At 41.0% G+C, this 22,763-nt stretch overlaps 1 protein-coding gene across 1 annotated transcript; it reads right to left on the reverse strand.

Annotated features, from left to right (window-relative positions):
- Positions 1 to 503: 503 nt before the first annotated feature.
- On the reverse strand, positions 504 to 9,988 carry syt15 (synaptotagmin XV). Its single transcript, XM_051939949.1, has 7 exons — positions 9,985 to 9,988; positions 6,264 to 6,534; positions 5,729 to 5,883; positions 4,077 to 4,372; positions 968 to 1,135; positions 785 to 893; positions 504 to 706 (listed from the first exon to the last, which is right to left on the reverse strand). The coding sequence occupies exons 1-7, from the start codon at positions 9,986 to 9,988 to the stop codon at positions 504 to 506; spliced, it is 1,206 nt and encodes a 401-aa protein (XP_051795909.1).
- Positions 9,989 to 22,763: the final 12,775 nt, after the last annotated feature.

The following is a 22,763-nucleotide window of genomic DNA, read 5'->3' on the forward strand; positions in this document are numbered from 1 at the left end:
GCTGTAATTTGAGATAGATTTTGTTGGATCAGAAATATCCTGTATAATTATAGAAGTTTCCACAACAAAAATTTAAGAAAGATTTTTTTAAATGAGTGTAAAATTACATTTAAAAGTAATTTCTAAAAATCCGATTCATTACAATTACTATTATTAGTGTTACAATAATAACTATGATGGCAATAATAATCATAATAATTTAATAATAATTAGGTAATTTCACTGTTTTTGCACATGAAAACATCCATTTTAAAGGTTAAAAAGCGAAAAAAAATACACATTATCCTACTTAAAATTAAGACTAAAAATGTATTTTTACAATATTGTTATTTTTGATTATTTCACAGCATTTATCTGGTTCTCCAGCTGCTGGAAAATTATCGTTTTTACACTTTTTTGTTGTTACAGTGTGAAAACGATAATTTTCCAGCAGCTGTTTTACTAGTTTTATTATAATCTGGAGGTAAAGTCGTAACCGTTTCCGTGACACTGATCAAATATCACTAAGGTGAGCGGCTCTGACCTGAGCAGACGTCGCTCTGCTGCTGCAGCTCGAACCTCAGACAGGCCTCGTCCAGATGTTGAGGTCTCAGCTTGAAGGTCATCCTATGGTTGAAGTACGGGTCGCTTTCAGCTTTCACCACACAACTGACCTTCACCTTCACCACCTCAGCATGAACCTGGAGGCTCACTTGGACATACACACCTAGGAAACACACACAGATGCTGCACAAGAACGGCCTAATTCGTGTTAATCATGTAAAGCTACTGGAACGTCTTGTACCTGCATCGGTCAGCAGCTGGAGGCCTCGAGCCCTCAAAACCACCACCGAGAGGCGCTGCAGAGATGAACTGTAGCTGAGAGAGATCAGCACATCGCCCAGCTCCGAACACTGACAGACAATAGGGACAGTCATAAAGCTGTGCGATCATTCTACGGTGGATTGTGTTGTGTTGTTTCGGTCACCTGAGTGTCCTCTTCGGTCTCCAGGTCTCTCCAGAGAACCCTGCCGGCCTGACCGAGCTCCCCCTGCAGAGGGAACAGAACCCGGCCCACCGCTCGCCGTTTCCCATCCTGCTGAACGCTCAGAACACAAACACTCAACGTGCTGCGAGACGCACACCGTCCAGACACCTGAGTAGCAAACAAAAGCTGATTATTCCCAAAAAGACATGGTTTCACCAAGAAAATCTACTATAAATGTGGGAAAAGTTGCATATGAAATTTTAATATCAGAATCAGAAATACTAAACAGTCTGAGAGATATAAGCAGCAGAAAAGAAAAAATGTAGAAAAATACAAGCATAAAAATGTAAGTATGCAGTGATGATGTACCTGCAAAATCTACACATTTCATTTATACTGAGGGGAAACAGGCATGTTATTTGAAGTCTAAATATAAGACAAACATGAGCAGAAATATCTAACAATCTAACTAAATATCTGCATAAAAAATAGTAGGAAGTAAAAGCATACAGTGGAATAAATAGAGTTATAAGAAATAGAGCTATCATTGTGTTATTGCACATTATTGAGGAATATAGAAACAAAACAATCTCTCTTTCTTCCAGCACTGGACTATGGAGACTTTTATTACTGAGACATTTCTTTTCAAATCATCAGAGTTTTAAAACTTCTTTTCTTCATCATCCCTAATTTGCCTGAGAATTATCAAGCATAAAATTCTGATATTTATATAGAAACTCTGTTTAATTCTAGATATATTTTGAATATCTGAGGGTTAGAAGCAGCGTGGTCCTACCTACAAAAAATACAAATTGAGTTTAATATCATCTCTGTAATATTTTATGGTCTAGATTTTAGTGGTAAACTGGTCTAAACCCACAACCAAGTACAAGGGATGGTGGCACCATTTTTGATTAGGGTTAATTTTGAACAAATTTTTCTCAAAAACTACACAAAGAGGGTAAAACTGCTCTGCTTCCAAACCCTTTATCTGATATGGTCCCTATGATATAGTAAATACTTTCAGAGATCAAATTTCTTGTAAAATTGCATGTTCTTTTAGGTTGTTTTTTTGTTTCGTTTTTGCACATGTTGAGACTGTCTCTGAACATCACTACGGATCATTCCAGAATTGGAGGACAGTTTACATCCCACTCACCAAATTTCAAATAATTCATGTATTAAATCCAAAAACATGCAGCAGTCATCTAAATGTTCTTGTTCTGAGACCAAATATAAAAAACTAGGAGAAAAGAAAGTTTGAAAATATTTTTAAAAATCCCAATCAAGTCTTGATTTAAAATGACATTTTTCTCTTGTCCACCCCCTCGATGACCATACTCAATCTCAATCTAAATGGCATTTAAACTTCCTTTTTGGGGGTTTATTTTTCATTCATGGCTCTTGTAATTGTGGGAACATTTTTTTTAATTAAGACAATATTTTAAATAATTATAATGCACGTGTCCCACAACAACCCAAATAATTATAATAATAACTTTATTTGTAGAGCACCTTTCAGAAGAGCATTCACAAAGTGCTTTGACAGGTAGAACATTGTGTTAAAAGAGAAATAAAAGAGAATTTTACAGGCAGGCCAGTCGATAAAAGTGGGTTTTAAGAAGTGATTTCAAAGAATTTACTGATTGGTCAGCCTCAGGCAGGTCGATCCAAAGCTGAGGTCCTGATGGAGAAGACCCGGTCACAAAGCCTCGACTTTGGAACAACTAGGAGGAACCCACCTGAGGTCTAAGGCTGCTGTAGGGACGTATGGATGGGGTTAACATGTCTAAAATATAGCCAGGAGCAAGGTCCTGACAAGCTTTAAAAGTGATCATCTTAAAATCAATTCTAAAACGGACAGGGTGCCACAACAGAGGAGATGTGATGTCATCCGTTATAACCAATAAGAAGCTGAGCTGCTGGTTCTGGACCAGTTGGAGGTGGGAGACGGATTTCTGTGGAACGCCCAATAAAAGGGAGTTACAGGAATCAAGATGGGAATAAATGATGGCATGGATGATTAGGTATAATCACTGTTTACTGAGGGAGGATTGATTTGATTTTGGAGATGGTTGTAATCTGGAGGAAGTAGGTCTGGATGACTTTGCTGATGTGGGGCGTGAAACTGACGTCAGAATCAAACAGGACGTCTAGATTTCTATCAACGGGCTTTACGTTAGTGGATAGAGGACAGGGGATGCTGGCAGTGAGGCTGTTGTGGGGATTTGGAGGGTGGAACAGAATGATTTCAGATTTGGAGTTGTTTAAGAAGCTTTGTGCCATCCAACAGTTTATATCGTTCCATCAGTTAAAGACAGATGCTAGGCTTTCAGAGAGAGGTCTATCTGTGTAGCAGCGAAAAGAAACATGGTGATAATTTGACCGAGTGGGAGCATAGAAACAGAGAATAAAACTGGGCCTAAAACTGAACCTTGCGGTACACCACAGGAGCTGAGGAGGAAGATTAGCTATCTTGTCAGCAGAACCTTTTGTTAGGAGAATGGGTACACCAAAGTTATGTCCTCTCATCTAACAATTGTCACACTTCTAATCCCATTGTCAGCCTTGATTGAATGTCTCACTCTACCTCATATTATCAGGATCAGACTAATTCTTTGGACTGTTTTCCATCAGTCAGTTTGTCCTCTTGGTCAGCAGTAACAGCCAGCTAAAGCTAACCTAACCCTCTAGCTTAGCTTTAGCTGGCTGTTAGCAAAAAGCTAACATTAGCATGGAATAGCAACCCTGTAACTGTGATTACAGTAGGGTTAGCAAACAACACAGAAAACATGGAATAAAAATGCTACTATTGATGTGAAAGCTGAGCCAATCAAAACCTATTATTGATCAATATGGAGCAGAAAACTGGAAAAGAGAAGGTCGATTTTTCAAAGATTTTGAAGCCCAAATTGTCCTCTAGTTCTGGAATGGCCACTATCTCATGAACTACTGAAGATAAAATTGTCAAATTTCTCTGTCATTTCTCATCGTGCATATAATTATCAATCTGTAATATCAAAAGGTAATGAACTGAATATGTGTCAACATCTGTCCCAAAAATAAAATCCTGCCTGTTAAAGTATATTTTTGGCGACTTTCTCTTCACCTGGAAGACGAAGGAGTCGTTGAACTCGGGGTCGGGTCCTGTTCCTCGGGCTTTGGCCTGGCGAGGCCTCCGGTCGTCGGGGAGAAGCCGGAGCTCCACCAGTGTGACGTTGCCGTGGAAACGTGGAGGGAGGTTGCCGAGGCGGAGCAGAGAGACCAGGAGCTGCTCGCTGCTGTATCGATACTCCACCGAGAAGCAGAGGCGGGTGGACATACCTGGAGGGGGCGCCACCACCTCGTTAAGAGGTAGAGGAATTGAGTATAAACCGGCCAGAACCGTCCCCACCGGGTACCAGCCTGACGAAAACATGGAAAGGATGGACTTCTGAGGACGTTTAGGGGGTGAGCTTCAACTTTTGATCAAAATTTTCTTTAATGATATTGTCCCATTTAATACTCCAGAAAAGTAAACATAATATTTAGCATAAGGAAAATATGAATCGAAAATATGAACTAAAAATATGAACAAAAAATCTAAACATGATTAGAAAAATATGTATTAAAAATAAACATAATTGTAAAATAGTTTACGAATTTAACGTAAATTATGAGCAGTTCAGCCTAAAATTTACTGCTAATAAATAGAGTCACTTAAAGGTAGAGTGTGAGTAAGAGGGACATCCCATTGGAACATCAAATTAAAGCTGTAAAATCAGAAAGTGTGCCGTTTGACTGGAAATAACAAAGTACACCAGAAGAAGTTTCTTTTAATGTCTGGACTAAGAAATAGGAAGAGAAATAGAGAAGAATGATCAGATTTTAATCTTAGGATTATGCGCTGTAAAATAAATCAATAAACTGTATTGTATGTATGTAGGTTTTTCCCCCTCATATTTTTTTACTGACTTCTCCCATATTTTTTTGAAATACACCAAAAATAAATTAAAAATATATAAATTACAAAAAAGAAGTAGAATTTTGATGTCCAATATAAAATAATAATAAAAATCTGTAACTGCAAATAACGTTTTAATTTCAATATTGTATCATTTACAAAAAATGTAAAAAAAAAATATGATCTGAAATTAACAATATCCATGTCATTTATATATCATATATTTTATTCACAATATATTATTACTAATAGTATTTCCTTCTTATCTAATAGACAAAACTGATAAATTAAAGTTTATTACTTACAAAATTATTCTAAAATTAGGCACAATTAGTGACAGAAACTAGTGTAGCAATGTTGACCTGACAAATATCAGTTTTTGAAGTTGATAAAATTTTGCACTAACATCAGAAGTTGGAGGTTCAGATGGACTTGGTTTCATATCTATCATATTCTTCATATCTGAGCTTTAGGTGGTTTTCTTTTTAAGATTAGCATAGCAGATGTGCTATAAATTGGATTCTGTGATTTTACGAGTTTGCATCTGTGATTTACAAACAAACAAAACAGTAAAAATCTGAAATATAACAGTAAGAATTGTTTTAAAATGTTCTTCAAAAAAAATAACATCTAACATCTATCTAATTCTAAAGAAAAATGTAAATGCTAACATGAAACCATCTCTCTCTGTCTCCGCTGATCACATTTGTAAAGAAAAAAAATATTTCTGTGAGTTAAAAGTGTCTGTAACCACACTGGCCTGCTGTCAGATAAAAAGCAGTAATGATTAAAGTTGTTGTATTGTAGTTATGACCAACTTCTGATTGACAGTGACCCTCGATGAGCCAGTACGTCCCGCTGAACCTCCATCTTCATCTCCTGCTCTTCTTTCACCACCTCCTCCCCTTTTTTTACATCTCCATGGTTGTGTGCGATGAAGCAAGGAGGCAAAGTAAACGGGATCTCACTGGGCCTTCAGCACACAGAGGAAATAAGAATTAATAACTTCTACTGTCTTAGATTGCTGAGAGTGATGACTTATGACTTCTGTGATTGTAAATTAGTTAAACTGTCTTTGCAGAAAGTGGATGTTGTCATTCATTGCTGATTTAGAATCGTTTGTCTAAAGCAGTGGCTATTTTGTGTCTTTATGGCAGAAACTGTCACGAGTTGCTGCTTGCTGATTTTCAAAAACTGCAGCAAATTAGTGTTTATAATACATTTATATGTGCCAGAGTTCATTTTTCATATTGTTCCTTTTATAAGTCAAAGTCGTTGCAAATTAATAAACAGTGGAAGAAGACTCATCTGTGTGCGTGTTTTAGGGGAAACGTTGATGGAATCGGTACTAACGTGGCCCAGGAGCCTTGCGACACCAGGATCACTGGAGCCGAGGATAAAGACGGTAAAGACGGGATGGTGGACGGCAGCTCCTGGTACTGATTCTGGCCTTTCCTCTTCCTCCTCCGCAGGTAGCAAAGAATGAAACTGAGCAGCAGCAGAACCAACAGAGCCACAGACAGACCCACGGACAGCAGCAACGCCTGGTCTGAGGAAAAAGGCACGTAAACAAGCAAAATAACAGTTACACGCGTGATACAGGAAGTGGGTTTAGTGTCATTTTCTGCTCACCAGCCATCGAGTGGATTAGCTTTTCTTGTTTTTTTATTCTCGTCAGCTTTACCTCAGACAGTCTGACCAAGATGAAGCTGCTGCTCTGCATTCGTCGCAAACGTCAGCGTTTACTGACCTACAGAGCTGTGAGCATTCCACACACCTGGCTGGTTCTCAGCGGGTCGTACTGTTTGTCTGCAGGGCCAGTTTAACCTCCTGAGAGGCCCCGGGGCTAAAAAAAAAAAAAAAAAAAAAAGAAGAAAAAAAGAAAGGGGGCCCTGCTGATCCAGAAATTACATGTTACAAACTAACCATGACACTGGAATATTTTATTGGGAAAATACTGACAAAGTCTAACAGTTTTTACTACAAAAAACTGTTAGACTGCAGATGGAAATTATCTTAAAGCTACCTCTGGTACAATGAATCAAATGGAAACATTTATGTTTAGTATTGTACATGGTCCCTTTTTAAATAAACTGATAACAACAACAAGAAAACAACAGGATTGGTTCTTTAGGTTTGTTAATGTAAAACCTCGGAGACAGAGGAACCTCTTTATGCCCGTTTTTACTCTGCCAAGGAACATGGCAGTTACAGTGCCTTGTGAAAGTATTCGGCCCCCTTGAACTTTTCAACCTTTCGCCACATTTCAGGCTTCAAACATAAAGATATAAAATTTTAATTTTTTTTCAAGAATCAACAACAAGTGGGACACAATCGTGAAGTGGAACGAAATTTATTGGATATTTTATACTTTTTTAACAAATTAAAAACCTGAAAAGTGGGGCGTGCAATATTATTTGGCCCCCTTGCATTAATACTTTGTAGCGCCACCTTTTGCTGCAATTACAGCTGCAAGTCTCTTGGGGTATGTCTCTATCAGTTTTGCACATGGAGAGACTGAAATTCTTGCCCATTCTTCCTTGCAAAACAGCTGGAGCTCAGTGAGGTTGGATGGAGAGCGTTTGTGAACAGCAGTCTTCAGCTCTGCCCACAGATTCTGGATTGGATTCAGGTCTGGACTTTGACTTGGCCATTCTAACACCTGGATACGTTTATTTGTGAACCATTCCATTGTAGATTTGGCTTTATGTTTTGGATCATTGTCCTGTTGGAAGATAAATCTCCGTCCCAGTCTCAGGTCTTTTGCAGACTCCAACAGGTTTTCTTCCAGAATGCTCCTGTATTTGGCTCCATTCATCTTCCCATCAATTTTAACCATCTTCCCTGTCCCTGCTGAAGAAAAGCAGGCCCAAACCATGAGGCTGCCACCACCATGTTTGACAGTGGGGATGGTGTGTTCAGGGTGATGAGCTGTGTTGCTTTTACCCCAAACATATGGTTTTGCATTGTGGCCAAAAAGTTCCATTTTGGTTCCATCTGACCAGAGCACCTTCTTCCACATGTTTGCTGTGTCTCCCAGGTGGCTTGTGGCAAACTTCAAACCAGACTTTTTATGGATATCTTTGAGAAATGGCTTTCTTCTTGCCACTCTTCCATAAAGGCCAGATTTGTGCAGTGTACAGATTTGTGCAGATTGTTGTCCTATGGACAGACTCTCCCACCTCAGCTGTAGATCTCTGCAGTTCATCCAGAGTGATCATGGGCCTCTTGGCTGCATCTCTGATCAGTCTTCTCCTTGTTGGAGGTGAAAGTTTAGAGGGACGGCCGGGTCTTGGTAGATCTGCGGTGGTCTGATACTCCTTCCATTTCAATATGATTGCTTGCACAGTGCTCCTTGAGATGTTTAAAGCTTGGGAAATCTTTTTGTATCCAAATCCGGCTTTAAACTTCTCCACAACAGTATCTGGGACCTGCCTGGTGTGTTCCTTGGTCTTCATGATGCTCTCTGCACTTTAAACAGAACCCTGAGACTATCACAGAGCAGGTGCATTTATACGGAGACTTGATTACACACAGGTGGATTCTATTTATCATCATCAGTCATTTAGGACAACATTGGATCATTCAGAGATCCTCACTGAACTTCTGGAGCGAGTTTGCTGCACTGAAAGTAAAGGGGCCGAATAATATTGCACGCCCCACTTTTCAGTTTTTTATTTGTCAAAAAAGTATAAAATATCCAATAAATTTCGTTCCACTTCACGATTGTGTCCCAATTGTTGTTGATTCTTGACAAAAAAATTAAAATTTTATATCCTTATGTTTGAAGCCTGAAATGTGGCGAAAGGTTGAAAAGTTCAAGGGGGCCGAATACTTTCACAAGGCACTGTATGTGACAATCAGTCAGTCTGTCTGTCTGTCTGTCTGCCTGCCTGCCTGCCTGCCAGCAATGTTACCTAAAAACAGACAAACAAATGAGAGCAAGGTCATTTTTAGGGTCATCAAGGTCATCATCTTAATCATACAACTGAATAGCCTTGGAGGAGGACTGTTCTCTGAGTGCTTTTCTGGTTAGTTCTGTTTTTACCTACCTGGATTCCCTGATCCAGGTCTACTCCCCTTCACGCCCACTTCGCTCTGCATGTGAGAGACGCCTGGTGCTTCCAGCCCAGCACGGCTCGATATCTCTAGCCAGACTCTTTTCCTCTGTTGTTCCCAAATGGTGGAACAAACTACCAAACTCTGTGCGTTCTGCTGAGTCCGTTTCTACTTTCAAGAGACAATTGAAGACTCAATTGTTCAGAGAACACCTAGGCACTTAATCTGACTCCACCTTAGGGGTAGAATAAGTCAGGTGGTCCAAAACCCAGCACTTATTTAGCGCTGACAAAGATTTTTTTTAAAAGGGGGGGGGGGGGGGGGGGGGGGGTTGGCAATTCTTCTGCAACTTGATGGCAACACCTTTGACCAATCGCACTTGAAGCACTTTTTGCACTTACTACAGGTTTTTCCTTATGTCTGAATTCTTGCTTGTGTTGTACGTCGCTTTGGACAAAAGCGTCTGCTAAATGAAATTGTAGAATTGTAGAATTTTACTCTGTACTTTACTTGGTACTCGACCGTTTGCACATTAACTGCATGTTCTTGTGTGCTTTGGTTTCCTTATCTTCCCTGCACATGTGAGCTACTGAATACCAGATGGACAACTTGGCAAAGCTAAAAACTGTTTTTTCATCAGAGCAGTCTTTGACAATCTGAGACTCATTCAAAGTGGTCTATTCTACAAGTAAGGAAACATGTTTTCTAATCAGTTTTTTACATTCAATCAGTTCTTTATCTTAACTGATCTTAACCTGTCAACGTAACCTGTCTTGTTTTATTTTTACTTATCTCAGTGCACTGCTGTGTGTAAATTTAGCCTCACCAAGCAGTTTGTCTCTTATTTCAGATTCACTCAGTGCTGTAACAGTCGCACATCATCCTTTACATGATGTCCGACTGGTGTGATAGGACATATGATGTAATATGACGGCCCTGACAGCTGAGCCGATCTTAACTCTGAATCATAAGCCACTCACCCACACACCCACTGATCACTTATCACTAACCCTACTCATCCGCACGCTCAGAGATTGGCCGGGAGCTAATGAGATGAATGTTAATCCTCGGGGCTAAAGGTGGAGTAATGGCTCTCTGTCCCGCACACAAACATATGACACGGCAACACACACTCACAAAGGAAAAAAAATCAACACGTTCAGGCCGATGCCAGCTTCTCCTGAGGTCCGGCTGAGACAGAAGGGAGGATCAAGACTAAGAAAAGTCACAAAGGACGTAAAACACACTGCAGGGCTGGAGACAACAACGGTGATCTTATTAGGAAGTGCAAGGAATGAGGGGAAGACGGGGAGACGCCATTTAGTGTCTCTGAGGGCAAAACAGGACGCAAGGTGAGAACTTTACTCTTATCTGACATTTTAATGCGGTTTTGTGTTTATGAACCTCCATTTGCTTTACATAAGACAGTTTTGGTATGTGCAGGTCAGAATATGCAGGTCAAAACCCAGACAGACAGACAGGTCAGTTTGGGACATGTGTTGTGGTGGCTTCAAGATTTTTATATGGATTCATTAAGGTTTTGTGCTCCTCAATCAAATTAGGATCGAAAACCCAGACTCAAAATCCTGTTTTGACCAGACCATGGTCGGGGATAATCAGTTCATAAATGAACAGAAGAATGAAATTTGTAACCATGCACATGCACACCGTGTTATGGTCTAAAACACAGTTTCTTGTTGTCAGTAATTTCTTGCAGCCTTCACCTGCCGTTCTCAGTCATTCTTTGTCTCGTCTGTTTCTTTGTCTTCTGGCACCTGATGGTCAAATCCCCTCTTAAATCTGTCTTGATCAATCAACATTTTGTCCCAATAATCAAATTATCTGGATTGTGTAATCTCATTTGGTTAATCTGAGAGTGCCTGTGAATGTGTGGGTGTGTATACTGACTGACTTCAGGTTCCACTCATTCAATTCTCTAATAAATTTGTTAAAACATTGCTTCAAAGTGGTGGTGGTGGCTAGAAATGATGTCTATGATAACTGTACTGTTCCATGCATGTTGAATTTTCAGCTGAATCTGTAGCTTCCATTGATTTTATGGAGTTAAACAAATAAATTTAGGGACTAGCCAATTTTGTCAGAGGCCAAAAACAGAGATAAATGAATACCAGATTTACATCCGCTAAATATTAATCTACATCCGCTATATACTCCTCTTACTGCTGGGTGTGTGAATTCCCAAACATGACTTAGATAATAATGGCACCGGTTACTCTTAAACCCATTGTTTCCCGTGGTGTGTGCTATCATGCTGTCAGCATGGTCTGGAGCACTTAAATTGTCTTAGTTTGAACTTTCACACAGCCACATCCATCACAAAGGGTTAGAACAAACCTGAAGAGCATCTAACTTTCCTGAATTACATGTTTGCATTTGCAATAATGTTTGGTCAGGTCAATGTCAATGTCAGGTCTCCATCCGAATACACCTGGCTACAGTCAGTGATTTCAACAGTCAAGTAGCTCATTGTAGATTGGCAATCTGTGTATTCAGAGCATAGGTTGATGTGTTCCTCCTTGGCAGCTTCACAGAAAATAAAATGCTCTGGCTTGTTTGTATTTCTTCAAAGTGATCACAATCGTCTTAGGTGGAGCTAAAAAAAGAATGCGGCTTTGGTGTCCACTCAAAATAGTTATGGGGAATCTGTGGTGGAACTTTGGCAGGAAGGGAGACTAGAACTGGCATTAAACGGACAAAAGCTAGCAGGGTTGCCTCCAAATCTTGTGTGGTAGGTTGCTGGCTAGAGGTTGTTGTTGATGTCTTGTGATGTGGATTTGGTAAAAATGGTTAAAATTTGTAGCAGCCAGCAGCAAACGCATACCTGCAGTTTACATCCAGTGAGTCAGACTGTAGTGAGGTCAGGGGTACACTGGAGGTCACAAGACTGGAAAGCAAGATCAAATTTGTACAAAAAAAGATCATAGTTGCGCTGGTGTATTTTGCAACAAACTAAACATGATTATAAAGGGACACAGTTCAGATTTATTGGGATTCAAAACCCTAAAAGCCAAAAGTGAACAAGACGACATGGTCGTCAATATCCCCCGCCACATGTGACGTCTATGAGTCTATATGCAAGATAGTGATGAAGGGCCATAACTCTGTTAAATATTATTGCACAGGTCTCATTTTCGAACTTGATCAAGGTGTCCATGGTGTGAAGCTACACACTAAATTTCGTAATCCTAGCTGTAATAGTTTACGAGAAAAGCTGTCCCCTTCATCTCGGACGGATGGACGGAGGCCAAACCTATATCACTCTTTTCCACTTCGTGGAGGCAGGGGATAATAATACAAAGTGTGATTTGTTGGGGTCTTTTTTTTATACTTTTCCACTGAAGTTTTGACTCTTGCAAATCTTCTCAACTCTAAACTGAGCCCTTCTTTTAACATTTGTTCAGCAGTTGCTTATGCTTCAACATATACCTAAAGGTAAATTGTGGAATCAGTATGTGCACATCAGTGGAAGTAAAGTCTGATCATGCAGTAAATACATCCATAGAATTCATACTGATTTTTAAAAAAGACATTGTGAACAAAAGCATAAAGTTGCTTCAAAACTTTTGGCCTGTAGTGTTGACATTTTATATGCAATACATTACTGACTTATTTATGTAATCCCACTAAAATATTTAAAAACAGGAGGACGATATGTTCAGAACATGTTTTTGCTGTCCCCAAGGGGCCAAAAATATCAATTTATGAAGAATAAGTAGTTCAACACTAAAACGTGACTTTCTCCACAGGTGATCAGTGCTGTTGCCATGGCAAGTCCTCGACGTCCTGCTTCTGAGAACTACCAGCAGTCGGTCTGCTGCTCCGTCACTCAGTCCATCTCTTACTCCAGTGAAGCCGGGATTTTGGACGACGACCATGCACCCATTTTCTCCCTCTCCAAGAGCTCCATGGATGTTGTCATGGCAACAGGCCCACCACACAAGCGTGACCCGGCTTGGACCAGGATGGACCTGAAGCGCAGCTCCAGCACCAACACTCACTCTGAGCAGCATCCGGCGACACTGCAGCAGCAGCAGCCTCGCATGTGGCAGCACTTCAGCGTCGCCAACAGCCACCAGTTGTCACCAACGACCCAAAACGTGGACCTGCACAGTCCACCTGTGCTGAGCGAGCGCTGGATTAACAACACACAGCGGTGGAGCGGCTGCAGCAGCAGCACACACAGTCGCAGCAGCACTCCAGACACCGTGGTGTATCGAGGAAGGTCCTCACGTCCGAGTAGTCTCACCCAAGACACCGTTTGTTCGGCTGTGCCAGACTCTCCGATGTCCAAACTAACCTCCACACCAACCACACCTTCACCGTTCATCTCCCCCCTGCACACACCTACCTTACCACCTGTAGATCTCTTAAATTCTCCTTCACCACAAACATGTCAGCAGCAACTTGAAACCACACCGACGTCTTCACCCCTGCAGACTCAAACTTTGTCACCTTTCCGGTCCAACTCTCCCGAATTCCTCAGGAGGACCGAGGATGAAGGCTTCCTGGAGAATAACTTGCTCATGTTTCAGTTCCCATCCCCGATCCTGTCCTCTGCCAGCTTAGCAGAAGCAGGACTGTCTTCAGATCCTGGATGCCTTGTTGATGATGAGATGGAAAAGCTCATCTTTTCTTCATCCTCCGAGCTGCAGGTATCGGAGGGTGAAGGATTGAGAAGCCCGGTACAAGCGTTCAGTTCCCCGACGCCTGCCCCAGTCAGCCATCTTGAGCTCCCAGTCCGCCATCCGGAGCAAAGCAGGTTGAAACGAGGTGGTGTTTCAGGTCAAAGATCTCCGCTCGTCTCTTCCTTGAGTGACTCACTGTTGGGCGGCGGCTGCTGCAGGTGCAAAAAGTCAGAAGCAATGACAATGTCTACAATGACTTCACAGCTGGATTTGGTAGATGCAGCTGTGCAGACGTCTCCTGTCGGCTCCTGGTGGGAGCTCCGGAGGAACACCTCCAACATGGGCTCCCACTCTATCTTGGGCTCGCCGCCTGGATCCAGATTGAACCTGAAGTCCTCGGTGGGGTCCAACTCCAACCTGGTGTCGCCATCTTCCAGCATGTTCCCAGTGAGCAGCGGCGAGGAGGAGGAGGAAAGACGAGGACGCGATCCGGCCTGGGATGCTTCACCACTAGAGGTGGAGGGCAGGAGGTCGTGTCTGAAGAGCCAGCAGGAGGAAAAAGATGAAATGGGGAGGAGGAGCAGCATGAAGCAGGTGCAGTGGGACGAAGACGGGATGACGTGGGACGTTCATGGAGCGTCGGTGGACCCCGAGGTTCTGAGCACAGCTATTCAGAAACACCTGGAACTCCAGAACAGCCCTCAACCACTGAGACGCTCCTCCAAGAAGAAGAAAGCACCAAAACCTCCAGTGATATCCAATGTAGTTAGAGCCATGGTGCCGGAAATAAATCCACCTGCAATAATCACTACATCCACTTGCATGGTGGAGGGTGAAAGTGAGGAAATGCCGGAGGCAGGTGAGGAGACGGAGCAGGGAGGAGGAGGAGGAGGCGGCAACAACAAGGAGGAAACCGAAGAAACTCCTCGCAGAAGAAGCAGAGTAGACGGAGATAAAGAAGAAGAGGAGGATGAGGTGTACGGAGAGGAAGGCAATCCGCCGTCGAGTGGAAACAGCCGGAAGAAGAGTGTGATCAGGTCTCTGAGGAGGCCTGGATGGTGTGGAGGCTCCAGAAAGGCAGATGACTGAGGCAGACTGATAATGAATGCTAATCTAACTACTAGATGATCAAGTTTGCAAATTAATAATAAACTCTGAACGAAGCTGGGAGGGACTTCAAGTTCTGTTCAGATGTCATCTAGATTTTCTGTTAGTTGGTACAATTTAAGGGACGCTCTGTTGAAGAATTTGTTCCCATTAAGAGGATTCACTGTTTAGAGTCAGTTAGATGCAATTCTGATAATTTAGAGAGACGACTACCAGGAAAGGTCTAATACTACATTTGCTAATGTAGATGTTTAATAAAAAGACATTTTTCTGGCTTTGAAAGTTTTTGTTTTGTCACTACTCAAAGAACACAAAGCAAAGAATGAATGAAGAGGCACAAAATAAAATGATGTTAATGATGATAAAAAAGAGGTCTGTAGTTTCTATTTTATGTTCATCTGTATTAGAACCCGGCTGATACTGGTTCTAATACAGATAAGAACTACTAGTTGTTAGATGGTTGGACAGTGAATGCAATTTAGAAAATTGGTTAGGCAGCACGTCCGATTCTGGATCTGGACTTTTTACTGGTTAGGGTAGCCATCTAGCTTCTCTCAGGTTTCATAATGAGCTGAAGCTTGACTTCAAATCAAGATCAGTCCAATTGGATAACGCTGCTGCTGCATTTTTGAAATGTCATACAACAACAAGCTCTTTGAAATGCGATCCACTGACTGTAAATAAAGAAGAACAGACCATCTGTGGCATCACTTGACGTTTACCAAAGAAGCTCAGCATGGCGGCTCCAGCTGCTGCCTTCTGGGAATAATTCAATCACAGGTTAACCAGTTAATCGCAGCAAACAGGTGAAGCTGATCCGGATCCTGCAAACATCTCAGAGCCTGATTCAAGAGCTAGGGACTAGACTGAGACTGATTCAACTGACAGCTAGCACCCATCAACCCTACCCAGTTGATTTATATAAAAATGTATGACTTGTGCAGTTTTAATGAACAGGGAAACCACCTCTATAGAGACCAATGATCGAAGGGTCGGTGGTTCGATTCCCGCTCTCGCCTAGTCATGTGCTGTTGTGTTCTTGGGCAAGACACTTTTCCCGCCTTGCCTCCAGTGCTGCTCTCACACTGGTGTATGAATGTGTGTGAATGTTGGTGATGGTCGGAGGGGCCGTAGGCGCGGATTAACAGCCACGCTTCCGTCAGTCTGCCCCAGGGCAGCTGTGGATACAAATGTAGCTTACCACCACCAGAGTGAGAATGTGTGAGTGAATGAATAATGATGAATTCATTGTGAAGCGCTCTGAGTGCCTAGAAAATCGCTATATAAATCTAATCCATTATTTTTATTATCATTCATTGGTAGCAGACTATAAACAGAAAGGTTAGGCAGTACGTCTGTGGGGACTGTCTCACTTTTGGAGGCAGCCTAAAGTGGACATTTAAGGAACTGCAGTTTTGTCACTGCTGCTTGCACGGGTCCCATGAAAGTCTTTGGCAACGAATTGTGACCAAGATATACTCTGGATGGGACTAAAGCTAAAATATGATCATCTTATCAAACATTATGTTGGTACAGATGAAAAACAACTAAACAAAAGGATTAAAATTAGCTACACTTTGACCAACTACAACAGTAACATAGGGCAAGCAGAAATACTGCTTAAAATAATAAGCAGCATTTAAAATCATTAAATTTAACAACAATACGTCGCTACATTGAAACTACAAATGCAAGTCTGAATTATACACTACATTGTTGTACTGGTGGTTTTACTGTTGTACTGGAATCCTCAAAGTGCTGTCAAATGGGAGATCCTGCATCTGGCATGTATTTCTGTATTATTTCAGCATATCTGCCATTATCTGTCAGATATGCTGTAGGAGAGAGAGGAGACTGGGCTTAGCCTTCTCAGTGTATTACTAACCCTACTACATCATTTTTACTGTGTGCAGTCAGCAATTAACAGTTAATTTTCATCTGTGTGTAAACTTGGTGAACCAGCGGTGAGTTATTCAGTCGCTGCCATTCAGATGAGCGGGCACATTCTCTCTCATTCACCACGGTTAAAAAGATCGGCCCACTAGTGGCTTCCACTGCAGTTATTGTTGTCATATTTCAACAGATGTGTGTAGAGGGAGCGGGACGGTTAGTTTTCATTTATTTATTTCCAATTTCCGGTCATACGGGGCAAATGAAATGGCAATAATTGGAAGCCAACTGGATTTCATTTAGAAAAATCAGCATAGCAGTTGAAAAGCACTGTCAGCACTTTCAGTTGGTACTATGGCATCACGGCTGCATGTGACTGTTGTTGTTTTTGTTTGTATGATCTGACTACAGACAAACAGCTCTGCCTTATTGAGGTTTCTCAATATTTCAATGGTAAACACTAGCTATAGAGACCAAAACCTATGCAACCGCTGATAATTTTTTTACCTCTAAAGACATCTTTTATACTCTTAACCACTAAAATACAGTGTTTACCAACTGAGCGACACATTTTACAGTTTAAAAGCAAATCTAAGAATCTAGATCCATGTCAGCAGATCACCGTCTGAAGCTGCACTAAACATGTTCTCTTTCAGGTTTCACATGCTAACGGCAGCAATAACAATTATTATTATTATTATTTACTATATTTACCACTAAACACAATGCACTCTTTGTTTCTGATATTAAAAAATACTGGACAAATTAAAATCTTGACCTGACAAAGGACGAGATGTGAAGTTATGATATCGAGTTCTTATCGGACAACACATAAATGTTTTCTTCCAGTTGCTCTTGGTTGTCTTAAAATTTTATCTATATTTTATTCTAAAATTTGATCCTAGGAGTTGTTGTTCTGTTTGTCTTGTTTATTAGTGTTTTATATAACTATTGGTTTTCAGGTTTTTACCATGTTTTCTGTCTTGCTTTTTGCTGTTACCAGCAGGGATGTCCCATATTGGATTTTTTAACAATAGCTGATAGGCAGATATCGTTCAACTCTCAATTTCAGCCGATACCGATATCTCCATCCATCCATTCTCTATAGGATGGATGACCCCCCCATGACCCTAGTGAGGGGTCATGGGGGGGTGCTGGAGTCTATCCCAGCTGACTTGGGTGAAGGCAGGGGACACCCTGGACAGGTCACCAGTCTGTCACAGGGCTACATATACAGACACACATTCACAAGTAGCTGAGTTATCAATTCAAATTAACCTCATTTTTGGACTGTGGGAGGAAGCCAGAGTACCCGGAGAAAACCCACGCATGCACAGGGAGAACATGCAAACTCCATGCAGAAAGATCCCAGGCCGGGATTTGAACCGGGGATCTTCTTGCTGCGAGGCAAAAGTGCTAACCACTAGCCGATACGGATATCTGTGGACTGAAATCCATGCCAGATGCAGATTAGCCTAGCTTAGCTAGACTGTATTCCCGTTATAAGGGATATATGGGAATACGGTCTAGCCCTCCTCCATTGACACATTTTGACAAGTTTCCAAGCTCCGAGCAGATCAGACCGAACCAATCAGAGCACCAGAGGCGGGAGATAACGATGCGACCGCAACAGAGCGAGGTTTCTCTCGTGCGCTTTCCTCTGTTTTGCACGGGCTGAATTTGTCCTTAAAACCTCAATAAGAAGCAGCTCTTAAAGCTTTTCTTTTTAAAAAGGATGCATTTTTAATTCCGGCAGGCTGTATGATAGAATGCGTAATGCTGCCCTCCACTGTTGAAAGGGAGAGCTTAGATTTTCCTCAGGACCCCTGTACGGCGAAGGAAGCTGTTAAAACTACAAAACATCATGGCGGAAAGGCAATTGTTAAGTCGCTTAGTGATTGCGTCACACATGTGTTACGTTGATTGGCTCTCTCCAATTCAAGCTGTGAGCGGTAGTCCTGCCTCTGGGCTAGATTTGGTTCAATGGAGCAGTTCCAGACTGACTTTATGTGTATTTGTAATACACAATATAAAAGCTGTCTGGTCCCCAGGCAAGATGCAGATAACATCACATATCTCCTGTGGTGGAATTAACACATCGTGCCTCATTTTACTGTGACGCCCCATTGGATGCATTCTCAGATGCAAACATTATCTGTGCAAAATAAGAAAACTACTTAATTTATGGAAAAATGCCTTCTTTTTAAAAAAAAATTGGCTCAAACAACAGTTCACACTCTCCCTTCCTCTGTGAGTCGGTAAATGCCGGCGAAATCCAGGCATTATTTTATGATAGGCAGCTGATTTTCTCAGCTGTGAGAAAATGATATTGACCAATACTACATTGATCAGGCCGATATTATCAGACATGGCTAGTTACCAGTCTTGAAACATTTACAGCACTTTGGTCAAATTAGGTAGTTTTAAAATGTGCAATGTAAAGTCTGGACCCACCAGTCTGAACCAATAAACTTGCAAATGAATATAAACTTCATGGTGGCACTAAAAGAAAAGTCCTCAGGATTTATCGTCTGATGTAGGACTCGGACAGATAATGGGAACACCCAAGAAAACGCAGTAATATTTTTAACCGTGTTTGTTATTAGGGTTTTGTTTTTGAAATGTAATCCATATTTTGTTTATCAAATAGTCAAAAGTAGCAGGAAAATGAAATAAGGTAACAGACTTTACATATCCACCGATCATGCTTACTAACCGAGTGACAGATTTTCTGTTGTAGTCTGGACCAAATTTTCCAGAGTCATGATGAGGTGAAGGCAGGGTTCCCACGGTCCTTGAAAATTCTGGAAAGCCTGGAAAAAAAGTGATCCTGGAAAGTCCTGGAAAAGTCCTGAAATACTGCCACAAATCAGGTGGTCCTGGAATTAGGATTATCAGCTAAAAAAGTCATTGAAAGTCCTTGAATTCAGTGTTGCATGGATGTTGGTTGTGCTCAATATTCTACAGTGTGTCGTGTCTGCACCTATCACATGGCTATTGTCAGGCTTCCAGTTTCTAATCTTTGTATTACATTATGCAGTGGACTCTCCTATGTAGTGCACTTCTTTTCATACCTGTAAATGTAACCTTGTTTGTGTCTTTGGTTTAGTGTAGTAACTGTATGTAGTTTAGAAAAGCTGGAATGCTGAAAGGGTTTGGCATCCCTTGCCTCCAGAGCTAATTTTCACACATCTATAGGCAATACAGTGGCTGCTTGTCATCCCACTGCACTGTCTGCGGTGGTGGTGGTACATACAGTGCAGCCCCTTTACTTTCAGTGCAGCAAACTCGCTCCAGAAGTTCAGTGAGGATCTCTGAATGATCCAATGTTGTCCTAAATGACTGATGATGATAAATAGAATCCACCTGTGTGTAATCAAGTCTCCGTATAAATGCACCTGCTCTGTGATAGTCTCAGGGTTCTGTTTAAAGTGCAGAGAGCATCATGAAGACCAAGGAACACACCAGGCAGGTCCCAGATACTGTTGTGGAGAAGTTTAAAGCCGGATTTGGATACAAAAAGATTTCCCAAGCTTTAAACATCTCAAGGAGCGCTGTGCAAGCAATCATATTGAAATGGAAGGAGTATCAGACCACCGCAAATCTACCAAGACCCGGCCGTCCCTCTAAACTTTCACCTCCAACAAGGAGAAGACTGATCAGAGATGCAGCCAAGAGGCCCATGATCACTCTGGATGAACTGCAGAGATCTACAGCTGAGGTGGGAGAGTCTGTCCATAGGACAACAATCAGTCGTACACTGCACAAATCTGGCCTTTATGGAAGAGTGGCAAGAAGAAAGCCATTTCTCAAAGATATCCATAAAAAGTCTGGTTTGAAGTTTGCCACAAGCCACCTGGGAGACACAGCAAACATGTGGAAGAAGGTGCTCTGGTCAGATGAAAACAAAATCCAACTTTTTGGCCACAATGCAAAACCATATGTTTGGGGTAAAAGCAACACAGCTCATCACCCTGAACACACCATCCCCACTGTCAAACATGGTGGTGGCAGCCTCATGGTTTGGGCCTGCTTTTCTTCAGCAGGGACAGGGAAGATGGTTAAAATTGATGGGAAGATGAATGGAGCCAAATACAGGAGCATTCTGGAAGAAAACCTGTTGGAGTCTGCAAAAGACCTGAGACTGGGACGGAGATTTATCTTCCAACAGGACAATGATCCAAAACATAAAGCCAAATCTACAATGGAATGGTTCACAAATAAACGTATCCAGGTGTTAGAATGGCCAAGTCAAAGTCCAGACCTGAATCCAATCCAGAATCTGTGGGCAGAGCTGAAGACTGCTGTTCACAAACGCTCTCCATCCAACCTCACTGAGCTCCAGCTGTTTTGCAAGGAAGAATGGGCAAGAATTTCAGTCTCTCCATGTGCAAAACTGATAGAGACATACCCCAAGAGACTTGCAGCTGTAATTGCAGCAAAAGGTGGCGCTACAAAGTATTAATGCAAGGGGGCCCAATAATATTGCACGCCCCACTTTTCAGGTTTTTATTTGTTAAAAAGTATAAAATATCCAATAAATTTCGTTCCACTTCACGATTGTGTTCCACTTGTTGTTGATTCTTGAAAAGAAAATTAAAATTTTATATCTTTATGTTTGAAGCCTGAAATGTGGCGAAAGGTTGAAAAGTTCAAGGGGGCCGAATACTTTCACAAGGCACTGTATATCAGGTGAGGCATCATTAATTTTTAGCTTGCCTGAACTTCTCAGGCTTTTCAGAGGTGAGCGATTTAAACAAAAAAGAAAAGAAGCAAAAGGGACATGATTGGCAAAGTTTTCATCCTGAAGTTGGAATTAGAAATATGTATGTTAAACTAAAATTGCATTAAGCATGATATGCTTTCTTGTGGGAAGCAAACTGGAATGCCATTTCATAATTACAAGTTATTTGTACTTATATATAGGTGGCAGATCTATGAAGTTGACAAGCAATTATGTCTCGCCTGTTAGCATTGTAGATGCATGTCTGGGTTTGCAGATGAAAATCTGAAACTGGAAAAGAAACTAGAGGATCTCAAGCAGAAACTGAAATCACTGGAGTGACTATTTTCAAGAAAGATCAAAAGATGAATTCTATGTGCAGTTACTGATTATGAATGTCCCATTATTTACTTTGTATTATGTTACATAATGTATATTAGTAGGCTATTACATTACATATATTAGTAGACTATAATAATATCGTACAATTTTATGTGGCCATGACTCTGGAAAGATTGGTGCATTGTTACGTAGTTGTAGAAATGTTCCCTTAAGGTGGTGGTCTGCTTTCTGTTCTGCTGAAATAGCATCTATAGCCTAGTAGTGTGCACAATAATTTTGCTGAATTTTTGTAGTTGGTACTTTACCTGACACTTTAATGTTGTTATCTAACACAGGTAGACTGTATGGTATAATAAAGTGGGTGGAATCGGCTGGCTGTAAGGGGTGGAGGAGGCCAGAAAGATTAGTTTGTATGAGAAAATTGTTTCAGAAATTCCGTTGAAAGTCCTGGAAATTGGATGATTTTTATCCTGGAATATCCTGGAAAAGTCCTGGAATTTAGTTTTCAATTTTCAGTGGGAACCCCGTGAAGGGTTTAGTTCACGATGCTACGAGGCTGAAAAACTGGACCAAAGACAAACTTCATGATGTGAACATTTTTCCAAAACACGTCTTTGGGCTTGTGTGTACACTGTTAAAAAAATAAAATATTTCACACAGTCATTATTTTTTATTTTTATTACCCCCCAGGTAACAACTAGTTGTTGTAACTCAGTGTTTTAGAATTCCATCATTTTTTTAACGTACGTTTTCTGGCACATTGCTGAATTTTTGTTGTTTTTTATGGTAATTTTTTGATGTTGTACAGATTTTTTTCTGTTTTGTCAAATTACATAAAAAATTGAGTGAAATGACAGGAAAAGAAATGCAGTAATTTACTTTTTGAATATAAAAAATAAAATACAACTTAAGAAACACAGGTCAAAACTGTATGTAATGTTCTCATAAACATTTTTACAAATAGGAATTTTTTCTTTCAGATTATGTGATGGTAAAATTACAATTTCACTATATTTAAATCTGGTAATCACCAGCTTCCTGCTCGTTTTACAGGCATTTGCTGCTATTTTAGTTTTGGAATGCTGC

Source organism: Acanthochromis polyacanthus, chromosome 19 (genome assembly GCF_021347895.1).
Source record: "Acanthochromis polyacanthus isolate Apoly-LR-REF ecotype Palm Island chromosome 19, KAUST_Apoly_ChrSc, whole genome shotgun sequence".
Taxonomy (NCBI): domain Eukaryota; kingdom Metazoa; phylum Chordata; class Actinopteri; family Pomacentridae; genus Acanthochromis; species Acanthochromis polyacanthus.